This window comes from Mchenga conophoros, linkage group LG3 (genome assembly GCF_057382185.1).
Source record: "Mchenga conophoros isolate Kocher_MC1m ecotype Shallow Benthic linkage group LG3, M_conophoros_male_GT1.1, whole genome shotgun sequence".
Lineage (NCBI taxonomy): Eukaryota > Metazoa > Chordata > Actinopteri > Cichliformes > Cichlidae > Mchenga > Mchenga conophoros.
In genome coordinates, this window is record NC_140528.1 from 3150681 (window position 1) to 3163702 (window position 13022).

General features: G+C 39.2%; 1 protein-coding gene across 2 annotated transcripts; it reads left to right on the forward strand.

Moving 5' to 3' along the window:
• Positions 1–5324: 5324 nt before the first annotated feature.
• Positions 5325–11009, forward strand: LOC146576997 (DELTA-sagatoxin-Srs1a-like). Of its 2 annotated transcripts, XM_085251711.1 has the most exons (3): positions 5325–5419; positions 9151–9230; positions 9800–11009. In XM_085251711.1, the coding sequence occupies exons 2-3, from the start codon at positions 9163–9165 to the stop codon at positions 10218–10220; spliced, it is 489 nt and encodes a 162-aa protein (XP_085107837.1). In that variant the 5' UTR covers positions 5325–5419; positions 9151–9162; the 3' UTR covers positions 10221–11009. The 2 variants fall into 2 exon arrangements, with proteins under 2 accessions (XP_085107837.1, XP_085107828.1); XM_085251702.1 differs by lacking the exon at positions 5325–5419 and having other exon boundaries at positions 8985–9230.
• The last annotated feature ends 2013 nt before the right edge of the window (positions 11010–13022 follow it).

Consider the following 13022-nt stretch of genomic DNA (forward strand, 5'->3'; position numbering starts at 1 on the left):
AGAGAAGCATGTGTGTCAAATATAAATAAGCACAGAACAGAAACAGCTGCTCGTTTCTTCTGTTTAGAGTCAAGTTAGTGTTTTGTGTCTTTGTTTGAGGCCTGATGTCGAGCAGAGGTGTGTGTAACTGCACTGCTCTGTTATATGTGTGAAGTGTGTGCTTCTCTTCAGCATCATCTTTGTCACTGCTGATTCCTTTGTGTCATCATGTGTTGAGAAGAGAGAACAGTTATAACGGAGGAGCAAAAGGAAGCCCTGAAATCTGCATCAACAAGGAAGTGTTGGCTCACCAGTGATCCCAGCAGAGCCACTGGTTTGGCTCCAGTTGTTCTAGATTCAATGATGTTGTTGCTACAGATACATGTCAGCATCTTTATTGAATTTAATATGAAGCAGAAATGGTGTCATTAGGAGAAGAAGAGGAGAACAAGTCCGGCGAGGAGGCAGCAGCTCTTAAAGATGAAACAGCAGCTCAGCCCTGAGCTCAGAGAGCTGCACATGAAAAAGCTCCTCAAGCAGATCCTGTCAGAGGTTTGTCATCAACAGGAGGAACTGTTCACATCATAGGATGAAGATGCTGTCAGCTGGATGAAGAAGGTTATTTAATGCAAACGTTCACACTGAAGTCAAATTGTTGTCGTGTTGAACAGATTCATGTACTGATCGTCTCCAGAATGTTAGAAGAGCTTCAATGAATCATTAGAAACAACTTACAGCTGCACAGCTGTGTCAAACACATCTGTGTGTCATTGTGGGATTGTTGTGTTTCTACATGTGACACACGTCTAAAACATGCACACAATCTGAACACAAACAGGGACTCATGTGTTCCCACAGCCAGATGCTGAGAGCCATTTCCTTGTAGTCCTGTGTCTACATACATGAACCATTAGATGTTATTGGAATGATTGTCAGCTCTGATAGTTTCATGTGTGTTTAGCTGGACGCTGTTTGATCCTCGACATGTTTAAAGGTGTCCAGTCCTGAGACACTGGGGCTGGAAACAGCTGTGATGTCATTGGACTGTCACACAGACAGAAGTGCATGAAGCGAGCAGCCGAGGAGCCGCTGATGTTTTGGATTCAACAGCATTTGAAAGGTCGACACAGACACATTTGCACACAGAAAGCTGAATCTGTCATATGCCACAGTGAACTCACTGTTCAGTGTTTTTCAGGAAGCTTCTTAACTGCCTCTGCTGCCAAACAAGCAGCTGATGTCCTTGAGAAGAAGCTGAAGAAGTCTTCAACAACAAATACAGGAAGTGGACTTTCAAATACTAGATTCACTTTAGACTCACAGAGAAATGACTCAACCAGCTGTGTTTGACTCTATGAAAGGTCAGTGTGTGTCTGCACACAGACTGTTGTGTTGGACTGTTATTCAGTTGTCTGCTGAATGTTTTCAAATGTCTGCATCTCAGCTGTGATGAGGCTGGGGGTCATGGGAGGCCACCGTAGCAGCCTCTTCAACATCATGACATCATCATAAATGCTGCTGGACTGTCTGATGGGCTGACGGTGAAAAAGCCGTCGGGAAGGAAACAGAAGACGTTTCAGAGGCTGCAGCAGATTTCTTTGATTCGGGGCCTTTTTCAGCTTTATTGGACAGAGCAGTGAAGATAAGTGACAGCAAAGCAGAGAGAAAGGGGGCGTGGCCCGGGTCAAAGCCAGGCCAGCTGCTCTCCACCTCGTGGTCACCTGCTCATCCTAGTGAGCTCCACCAGCAGCCCTTTCACACACTTTACACTGTCAAACACTGTGTGTGGACCTCAGCTAACAACAGGCTACATTTAAGTCTGGACTACATGCTTTTATATTGTTTTTATTCCATCAGCAGCTCAACATCATGAGCAGCTTTGACATAAAGACATCAAACTCAAGCTGACTTTAAACTACTTTTAATACAGGGGCTCAAAAACAACAACATCTTTATTATATATCAGGACACAAAGTCATTTCATCTCAAAGGGAAACAGCTTTATTTGGAATAACCAGCACTATCAACTGGTTTGGGATCTCCACCAGTTTCATGTCTTTGCAGCTTCTCCAACAAAGTTCCTGTAAAATCAGCATGTTTGTCTTTATTGGTTTGATAGTGATTGATTATTCAGTCCCAATCTGCTGTCATCTAAAGAACAAAATGATGTTTCTATGAGTCACAAAGCTCCAGATGTTGTCGGCTTCACAAAGAAAACAAAGAACTTAAACACAAAGTGTTTGGAGCCAAAATGTTCCCAAGCTGCTCTTTTTGAAATGGCAGAGGTACAGTGGTGTCTAACAGCACACTGTGGAAGGCAAACATGTTATTGTTGGATGAAACTTCATGAATCCTTTGTAGATTTGAGCTGTTGGAGCCTTTCTTTTCTCTTCAGGTGTACAGATGCTGAGGAGGCAGGTGAAGCAGGTGGAGCTGTTGTGATGCTGGCAGAGGGTGTGTCTTAGTAACTCTGTGAGGCAGAACTGGATCCAACATTGTGGATGTGTTGATGTTGGAGCCATTAAGAGTCTCTGGCCACACTGTAGGATTTCCCTTTGATCCACTGTGGGGGCATTTTGGAGTCTGTCAGTGAAACTCTTCATGTTTGTGTTTGACTCCAGTTTATAGAAACAGAGAAATGTGTCATGCTTTTGTTCGGCCTCCACAAATACACACATTTGTTCATTGGTTGGACTTTTTGGAAGGAGACACATTGAAAACCATGTTAATAAGATCTTGTTGTTTCCTGTGGATCCGACACAGAGAGTGGACTTCAGACAGAAAGCGTGGAAGAGATTTTAGAGGCCGTGTGTGGCAACAGGAAGTTTCTGTGTGTTTGCTGATCTTACATGTGGAAAACAACACGTGATGTTTGTGAAGTTCTACAATGATCATTGTTCTCACAGCATTTTGAGTGGGAACAGTTCAAACTGGGAGTAGTGGGAGTTATTTACTGATTGAAACAAGCTGAATGTTTCTGTGACGATGAAGATCAGCAGCTCAGCTGATCAATGAACTGACATCTATCAGTCGTTTCATGAGATGAAGTCATCAGCAGACATTTGTTCTGACTGTGTGATGAATGTCAGAACGTCAGGGCTCTGCTTTAGTCACTGCTTGATGATCATTGGCTCATTGTTGAATCCAGGGGCCCAGTCTGACCTCTGACCTTTGCTGCAGGTCTTCTGTGTTATCTCCACTTTCATGTCTGATCTTCTGCTGTATCGTCCAAAATAAACATCTGGATCATTTCCAACACTTCAGCAGATCTTTAGTTTGGGCAGTGCAGCACAGAATAACACATATTGTACTATACTGCCCACTTCCTGATCTTATTGGATCTGTGTGTGAGGTTGGTGAAGGAAACACATGTTTACTGAGTGAGTCGCTGCCATTAGGAACTAGTTTTTATATCACAGCCTGGAAATCACACAGGACCATTTCTGCAAGTGAAAAGTCGTCATTGGAGGAAAATCATTGTGTAGTTTGTGCGACTGAAGAATTGTCCCAACTACATGTGCTGCTGACCCTTGACCTTTTCTTTAGGTGCACAGAGGAGTCTGTGGGAACATCCAGAACTGAGGCATCTTGTGTACAAACGTGTTCAGACCAGATGTCAAATGATGTCAGATGTCATCCGTGAATGGATGCAACTGTGGATCGTTCCAATAAAATGAGGCAGTTTTGTAAGTACAAGCCCACTACAACCCATCATCAACATTTTAAATTACATTATACATCTTCACTGATATAAAGCACCACTATTTTAACCTGATTCACTTTTTCCACCCTAACAGTTCATTCCTCAAATCAAACAAGATATTTGACCCTAAAAAAATGCATCAACAAATAATTTTGTAATAAAATATTTATTCTTCAACTTTTACAAGTGAAATCAAACAAGTGTGTTTAAGAGTGAAACCAGAGTGGAAGCTGCTCATATAGAGTCCAACCCAGGCTAAAGTAAGCTGAGTAGAGCAGCACCATCAAAGTGTCGGCTCTCTGAACACGGTGCAAGATCGCCATCTGCAGGACAAAACTAGTTTTTCTCGCCCTCCTCGTCAACATCAAGATGATGTCATCGTACAGCAACTGATTCCCTGTCCGTCTGGAACAAAGCATTTACATTAAAAAAGACATTTACAGAAAATACAAACACCAACAACACATCTCATCATCACATGATATTTTATTATTTATTATATTATATATTTTTATTGTACCATCAACATCAACAAATACCAGCATATTTTCTTTGAGATTGAGTAGAGTGGACCTTTCCCTTGGTTCACTTCCTGCTCGCAGCATCAGCTGACCTCTGACTTCCTGGTTAAGGTCTCTCAGCGTTGACTGGAATATCAAATCGGACTCACACCATGTTCTTGTAATGTGGTCATGTCTGTCCGCTGTTTGAAGAGCATCTCTGGCCTAAACACAATAGGAAGAACAACAACACGGCAAAAAAAACCAACACATTTCCATATTAGATGAAGGGCACCGTAACTGGAAATGGTAACATTCATCTGATGCTGCTTTGGATTTATCTTCTGTTTTAGATCAACTTTGATCACTTCGAGCCATCTTAAGTCCGTTTGTTCTAACTTCTCACTAACATCTCGTATGATTTCAGATCCCTGCTGTTCCCCAGCTGCCCTGTAGGTTTGTGCTTTGACCTCCAGAGGGCGACAAATCAGCACAGACAGAGAGCTCCATTCAAACTTTGCTGCCATCAGGAATAATTCTTCAAATATAATCATCAGTGTTTGAGCAGTTATGATATCAGGGACAATCTAGACATGTGTGACAATACTGAACATGTCACATGACACACCTCAAACATCATGTGATCCACTCTCAGTCTGCACTTTCATTCATGACTTCAACAGGTTGAAATGAGCTTTGAAGAAACATTCAGTGAAATAAATCTTTCATGGATTCATGTGAGCAGCAGATGAACTTTGTACCAACAACATCTTCAATAACAGAGTCTGAATGAAGCTCAGGTGTTGATGCTGCTCACTGATTGGACGCTTGGTTTCAGCTCTGCTCTCAGTCTTTACTGCACAGGTGAAGGTAGAAAGTGTGACTGGATCTATAGACTGGAAACAGAGAAACATGCTGAACATTTGAAGCTTTGCAGCAGAAATGTTCATGTTACAAATACAGCAGAGCTGATCTGGGATCAGTGTGTTCACACCTGCAGCTACAACAAGGTTTCATGTCTCCACACGTCAGCATGTGAACTTTACTCTGACTCAGTCTGAGCAGTCAGACGGCATATTTTTAAAGTTAACACATCAGCACACACAGAGCTGAGCCCCTCCCACCTGTGCTGAGTTTCAGGTGGAGCCCCGCCTCCTTCCAGGAAGCAGCTCACCTGTGTGTCCGTGTTTAGTGTCCAGGTGTGGAGTGGAGCTTGTTGTTGGTGTGTGAAGAAACTGTAAGTTTGCTTTGTTTCCTCCTTTAACAGTTTGTCTTTAGGAACTTTACTGTTTGTTCAGCTCGTGTTTGATTTCTTCACACAACAAACTGTGTGCGTTTGTATTAAAGTCAGTGTGTAATGTTTCCTGGCTAACATCAGCTGTGCAGCTTAGTTCCGGCACAAATCTGCCGCTCCATAGTTACTTACTTACTTTATTTATTTATTTATATAGCATTCTTCACAGGATAAAAACTGCAAAGTGCTTCACAATAATATAAAACAAATATACATAAAAAAGGACAACCCAACATTCAGCACAAATATAGTTAAAAACCAATTTAAATAGAAGAGTCTTAAACTGCTTTTTAAAATAATTTTTTGTTCACAGTAAAAGACTCACAGGTGGACCAATGAGGCTGACTGTTATTTTCTGTTAGTGTGATCAGAATCTGGGAATCAGACTAAATATGTCCTGAGCTTGGCTGCCGTTTCACAGACACAGAGTGGACTTTGTAAAATTGTCTATAAGTATGTTAGACAAAGGCTTCACATGTCAGCCACTGATTAAAAATACTGAGCCACCAATTGTTGGCTCTACTCCAAAACAAGAGATGTTACAGAACACACAGATGTCAGGACATGAGTTATTACAGTTCACTAAAACTACATGTGGAAAAAACAGTTTTAATAAACTAAAATCATTAATGCTTAATTAATAAAAACATGACCTTTAATGAGAATTAAAACTTAATGAAATTATTTTGTGAACTTGGGAAACAACTAAAATACAGTTATAGAGGAAATATCCAAAGTTTTAGTTCTTGTTAGTTTGGTTAAAAAAAACCCCAAACAAACAAACTTGCTTTAGGAGGCTTTGATACATACAGAGTTATTTAGACTTTTGATGTAGCCAAGAATAAGAGCACTGCTTTCAAAAGGTACTGCTAAACTAATACTGAAAAAAAAATAAAAAATCAAAATTAGAAAATGCTATAGATTTATGTTTGGGTGGGGTTTTTCTCACCTCAGAAACCTTCATATGTAGATCTTGACAAGTGGACTGGAAGGGAGTGATAGTAGAGTTCACTGTTAATGGATAAATTTCAAAGATGAGAAATATGATTTATTTCTGATCTCTGAACAGCACAGACAGGCTGAAGTGACACTTTTCATTATTTCAAACACTCGGTTTCACTTCTGCTCTTTGTGTGTTAGATCTGCAGGATTGAACAACACAATCAAGACTGGGCCACAGACTTGTTGTACCACATACTTTGTTCACTGCATCCATTGACAACAGAGCTCACTGACAGCAAACTGTGAATACAATGCCTCTGCTGAACAATAAACTTGGAATTTTTAAAGTGTTCTTTAAACTAGACGTAGCAAGTTGGCCTCTGTTAAAAATCTTGTGTCACAAACTGTTGGCTCTGCTCCAACAGACTGTCCACACCAAAACAAACATGAGAGTTGGTAAAACACGTTTTACATTTCTCAGACTGACTGGATTAGATTGGAGACACATTATTATAGTATTATAGTATAATAAGTATAAAGTATATTAAGTTTTAAAAATCGCTTTACTGTCTGAAATTATATGAATTGAACTGAACTGAAATTGCAGCTTGTTATGGAAATTTAATTAATAAAGCCTACAGATACAGATGCGCAGTAAGCCAACACCTTTTAATAAACACAAGCATCCTTGGGAGAGAGCTGCGATCGCGGGGCACTGACCAGTATTCTCTCCCCTGATCTCAGCTCTGGTTTTAAATACAGTCAGATAACGTATTGCACAGCTGTTGTGTATACCTTTGACCCTTACCAGAAGGGGGACGATTTTTACCACCTTATCTCCTCTTACAGGGTCTCCCCCATCTTCAGAGACAAACAAAAGTCTATCAACACCTGTGGACTTTTCCCCCACACTGCAATAAAGTGCCGCCACTTCCCAAGATAACATAACTCTCTTACTGTGTGCAAAAAAGTGTGAAACAGACATTCTAAAGCCAGTGACATAAAAGCACTGTTACTAAAACAATGTGACTACATTGATGAAAGAAAATCCCATACAGGCTCTAAAATCTTTTACATGTTCAGTTCAGGCTGTACAAACTGCACTTAAGGAAAACTGAGTTACAGTTGAATGCATAAAGGTCAAACTGTACTTTCATGTTGTTTCATGTGTGTCCATGTTGTTGCTAACAGTTTGATCAGTGTTTCCACAGTAAGCTATAAATAGTTCTACAGCAGCTCTGAGAACTTATATCAGCAGGTCTCCATGAAGGCCTGTTGAACTGTTGATGGGTCTCAATAAAGTCTGTTTGAAAAGACAAAGACTACACGTCATCAGCAATTCACATAAAACTTGCAGAAAGTCAATTTCTGTAGTACTTTCACCAACAGTGATGGCTGGTCTCCAGAGTTTAAAAACAGTTTTGATCACTTTAAATGAAAGCCACAAAAGGAGGTTCTTGTACCTTCTATAACTTTTCATGGCTAAAAGTAATTACTTAAACTTTATTTGGCCTGAGCTCAGCCTCTAGCTAGGGTTACTCTTCCCTCTCCATTGCTCTCTCTCTCTCCTCCCTCTCTGCTGTTCAGGTTGTGTTGAGTGGAAACACACCTGCGCTCTAATAGCATTACATAATTAGGGTGGAGCCTTTAGTTATCAAATTCAAGGTAAAGGCATTAAAGAAGTTAAAGAACTATTTGTTGCAAAGCAGATCAAATGAGAAACATGCACAACATTATTTCAGTCTCTTAATCACAGGCAGTCTACCAAATCATCAAGCAGTGAGTGTAGAATAGATTTTTAGTCTTTCACTACAATGTAGTGTAGGCATCCTGTTTGAGCAATGTTTAGAGCATCCTGTTAAATGCTGTAACTTAGGAACAGCTAAAAGATACTGCACAGGACCCTCAAGCTCCCAGGTTTCGGGTAGATGACCCGAGTTTGAAAGATAAACCAACCGCAGGGGTGAGAGGAGACATTGTTTTAAATATCTCGTTGTCAAGGTAAAGCTCTAAGATACAATAATATCAGAGGAAAAACCTTTTTTAAAAAAAAAATATATATCAGGAAAAAACAAATGAGGAAAAAATGGGGCAGTTAAAGGGAAAAGCAAAAAATCGTTTTTGTCAAATTTCCTTCAGTTCATGAACAGATGTTCTACTTTCACTTTCAGGGTATAAACAGACAGATCTAGTTTCAGTCAGACTGTGAGGACTGCTCATACAAACACTGCTGATTGTTTTCACCTGAATTCATCTCATCATTGTGAATCTGACTTTGTTTATTCGATTGAAAAGGAGACAAGTTCATGTTTATTAGTTAATTTTGCATGTAAATGCTCCTTTCTCTGATTCACCGCTTTTTCCATCATTTTTCTGCTCTGTGTGTTTGGAGCGCTCGTTGTGGGAATATGACTTATGTCACAGCTGCTCACAGACACTGAGGGGTCATTTTTAAACTGTTTTTTTTTTTAATGTTCAAGGCATGAAATGACAAAAGGAAAATCTAAGTGAAAAAAGCTACAGTGCTCTTTGAAGGAAACCTTTTAAAAAAGGCCTCTCTTATTGGTAAGGTCCCACAGGGTTAACCTCAGGGACTGTAACATGATCAGTGGAAATTATAATGGAGTTTGTATAATGTTTATTGGAGTCCTCAGAATTTGTGTTCACTGATGTACAAACATAGACACTCCCACAGACAGAAACACCTTCTTCTCTCTCTTTTTGTTTTTCAGTTTACAGACACCATGGGTGCTCGTCAGTCTGCTGTTCATATTACAAACAAGACCGAGGGCTACACCCTTTGTAACCCCAGGTGACTATACATTTGTTCTTCAGTGTACAGTGGTAGTTTCTAAAGTGGGATCTTTCTAAATTTCTACACATTAAAAATCTAAAAAATCTGAAAAAATATCATATTTTTTCACTTTGTTTTACAAACTCATTCATATTGACCTTTCATGCAGGTGAGTGCTGTTGAACTGCACAGCTGATGATCTAAAAATAAGAGAAATGTATATAAAATGAAATATAAGTGACCTAAGCAGCATCACACCCGTGTTTGTGTGCAGTAAACACAGAGAAAACAATCTAACAATGACACACATTTAACACATCAGCACGTGAAGTTAGAGTTGTTTATCTGAACTTACATATTTGTCTGTGAATCAGTTTTTACTGTGACTGAGATATTGCCTGTAGGTCACCATTAACAAACAGAATGAATCAAGTGAGCAGTTTGTCTGTCACAATGTTTTTTTCTCAGCAGCAATAACCCTGTGCCAGTTTCTTACTCTAAAAAATGATCCACCTGACTCATTATGAGGAGTTCAGGTCCTGTTTGAATAAGAATATTAATTCATATTTTTTCTTTTTTCTGACTAGCCTGCATCTTCTTAGTGGATGCTGCCTAATTCCTTTGCCAACAAAACTTGGGCCATATGAATCTGACAACAGTCTGTTCTCTAAGACTGGTGGCACAACGTGTGGATCTGTTGGAGTCTTCACTTACCATCTCTATGATCAATCTAAAAACAGAGCTGATAAGAAAATAGCCGTTATGTTCTCTGTTCCTTTTGACTACGCCCGGTACTCTAACTGGTTCGCAGTCGGAGTCTTTGACAAGGAAATAAAGTGTGATGGGGATCTTTTTCATAAGATGTATTACAGTAAAGAGAGAGGTTTTGTCAGAGGAAAGGCTGATGGTCATGATCTGAAACACACAGCTGATGATGTTGTCATTACATTGGGCATGACAAACTCCAGTGTTGCAACACTGAAAATTGACGTACACAACAGGGAATAAAGTAATTGTGCAAATGAGAGATCTGATTGTTTGTAGGGCAAATAATGAGAAATGGCTTAATCACCTCTCATTACATGGCCTGTATTTGTAGAGCGCTTTACTCGTCCCTAAGGACCCCAAAGTGCTTTACACATCCAGTCATCCACCCATTCACACACACATTCACCTCTCATTAGTATTTATCTGGATTTATTTACCCTAACACTGATGATCGGGATAAACAGTTATCAACTTGCTAAGTTAACCCAGGGTTTCCACCTCTTCCACAGAAAATGATCCTATTAACATCCTCACCAGAGATGTTAGCAAATGGTGATGAAAAATCTAAAAAGACTATAAAAGACATGCCAGTAAAATCTAACGCTGTTATAGGACATGTGAAAAGGACATGTGATTAATATGCAGTTTGATAATAGATAGATGGTAGCAGATAATATGCATTTGAGATTGTGAATCAGCATTGCAGTCCAGAAAAAACAGGGTTGACGCTGAAGTTACCTTAATAAGCCAAAATCCTCTATTTTTTAAACTACTAAGGTTTTAACTCCAAAGTTTTACATCCAATCATTAAAGATCAGGTAACTCAAATGGAAACTCTCCACCAAATGTTTTTAGAAAATCATCACTAAATTTTGAGGAAGTAATGGAAAATTTTAGGGATTTCATATTCTGTTAATGGTTCTGCTGGAAATACTTTCTGAAAAATACTGATTTTATGTTTCCTGTGCATAAATGTAAACTTGTGATTCTTTATTTTTTCATGCCCTGAACATGAAAAAAATAAATAAATCAGACTTTACTAACACTGTCCTTTGTGCTTCATTCACTGACATTGATTCCACTTAAAGGATTTTGTTTCAGTTTGTGAAAAATGTGTAATTCTTTAAATAATATAATATAAATCAAATTTTGACACACATGTTCACAGTATTGGTGTATGGAAAGAGCAGAAAAATCCTTTTGGACCACTTTTTTTTTAAATTATAGAACAATGGATTTTAAAACAAACAACTGAGACATTCAGATTATGCACATTGTTGTGCATAATGCTAATCTCAATGTTGAGTGCTACCATTTTGCCTTATTAGTGAGCTGACAGAAAATCAATTCTTTAACAAATATCTTACTAAAATGGGAACCAGCACATATGTGTAAATTGGGACTTCATGTGACTTCTCACATAAATTTAAAATGAAGCTTGTAGTGATGGTAATTTCTATTCTTTTTACTGAATCGAGTCTTTGAATGAGTCACTCACTAAAATGAATCAAGTTTTTTGAGTCATTTGAGTCACTGAATCGGTTGCCCAGAGAGTTCAAGAAATTTACATTTTCACTCAAACTTAGTTTATTTCTCTTTTCATGTAAATCCTACTGCTAAGATTAGTGATTGAAAAAAAACCAACTATTTTATAGGGGAATTTCTAAAGGGAACATTTATTTTATTTTATTTTATTTTATTAGTATTTTCCTTAAATGTGTCAAATATACGGTGGCCCTGAGAGGCCAAACGGACTGCAACTTCAGAAAACACTTGCAAAAAGACAAACGCTGCAAAAAGAAAAACGCTACAAAAGCACACACAACACAACGGAAATGTTTCTGGGGAGACACGAACCAAAACATGCTAACAAGTGCATTGGGACTGGGAGACACTTCAAAGAAGTGGAGCGGCCAAAGAGTAAACTTTCAAAAGTAAGTTCTGAATATTATGTCACTTATTTATGTGCAAATGTTTAATAATGAAGAACATTAAAACATTACTGTTGGCCACATGTCGGCAAAGTTATGTGACATTAGTGATGTTAGTACTTTCAGCGTTAACTTGGTTTTAAAGCCTTTAAAATATACGCCGTTCAATAGGCGACCTTAATCTGACAGAGAATGTGATGATTTTGTGGATAATTAAAGTCAGTCATATATCCACAAACACAACAAGCTGAAAGTCAGTGATGCTGCTTGGTTTGCAGTCCTGAACATCACGGCACAAGCAGGATTCACTGCACTGTTAATGTTAGCTGTGTTATATTGCTGCCTCTGTTCGGTGGTGTCGAGCCAAACGCACTTTAACGTGTGTTTGAACGAGCTGACGGTTCACTCGTTAAGCTGAAAGAAAGATGCTTTAATCACAGCAGTCACACATGTGTCCACTGCACCATCTGGAACTCTTCTTGTTTACACTCGTAATAACACAAACACTAAATCCTGCTTCTCTGGTGCTGTTGTGTAGCAGTGTGTACACCTGAGACTGTCACCTGTCTGTCTGTCCTGCACTCTCTCTCTGTTTCTTTCTCTCTGATTGTGGAATAAAAGTATGAACATGTGTTTATAAGTTACACTTGTGTTTGAATCCTGCAGCTTATCACGCATTTGATTTCCATGTGTGACGACTGCAAGTGTCCAGAGTGAGGACAGACTGAGGGAGCCACTGCTGCACATCATCTGTGAGGCATTGCAGCCCTGATGATCCACCAGGACAAACTCAGCCGTGTGTGAGGAAGAGGAGGAGGAAGAGCCAGCAGCAGCTGACAGATGGAGAGAATAGACAGACTGTTCCCTGTTTGTGAAGGACTGCTAGGAAAGTTTAACATAACTGTCTGTGCTGAATCAGTCTTATTAGGTAATGTTCAAATAATGTGATCATCCCAGTGTTTTCAGTGTGGGAGAAAGTACTCAGGGCCTTCAAGTTACACACTATGAAAGGCAGCAACAAGTTTAATGTTCAGAAACCTAAAGTCTGTATCAGCAGCAGAATGGAGCTAAAAATAAATGTTGGTTTCAGTTCTATGAAGCTTTGAGTATT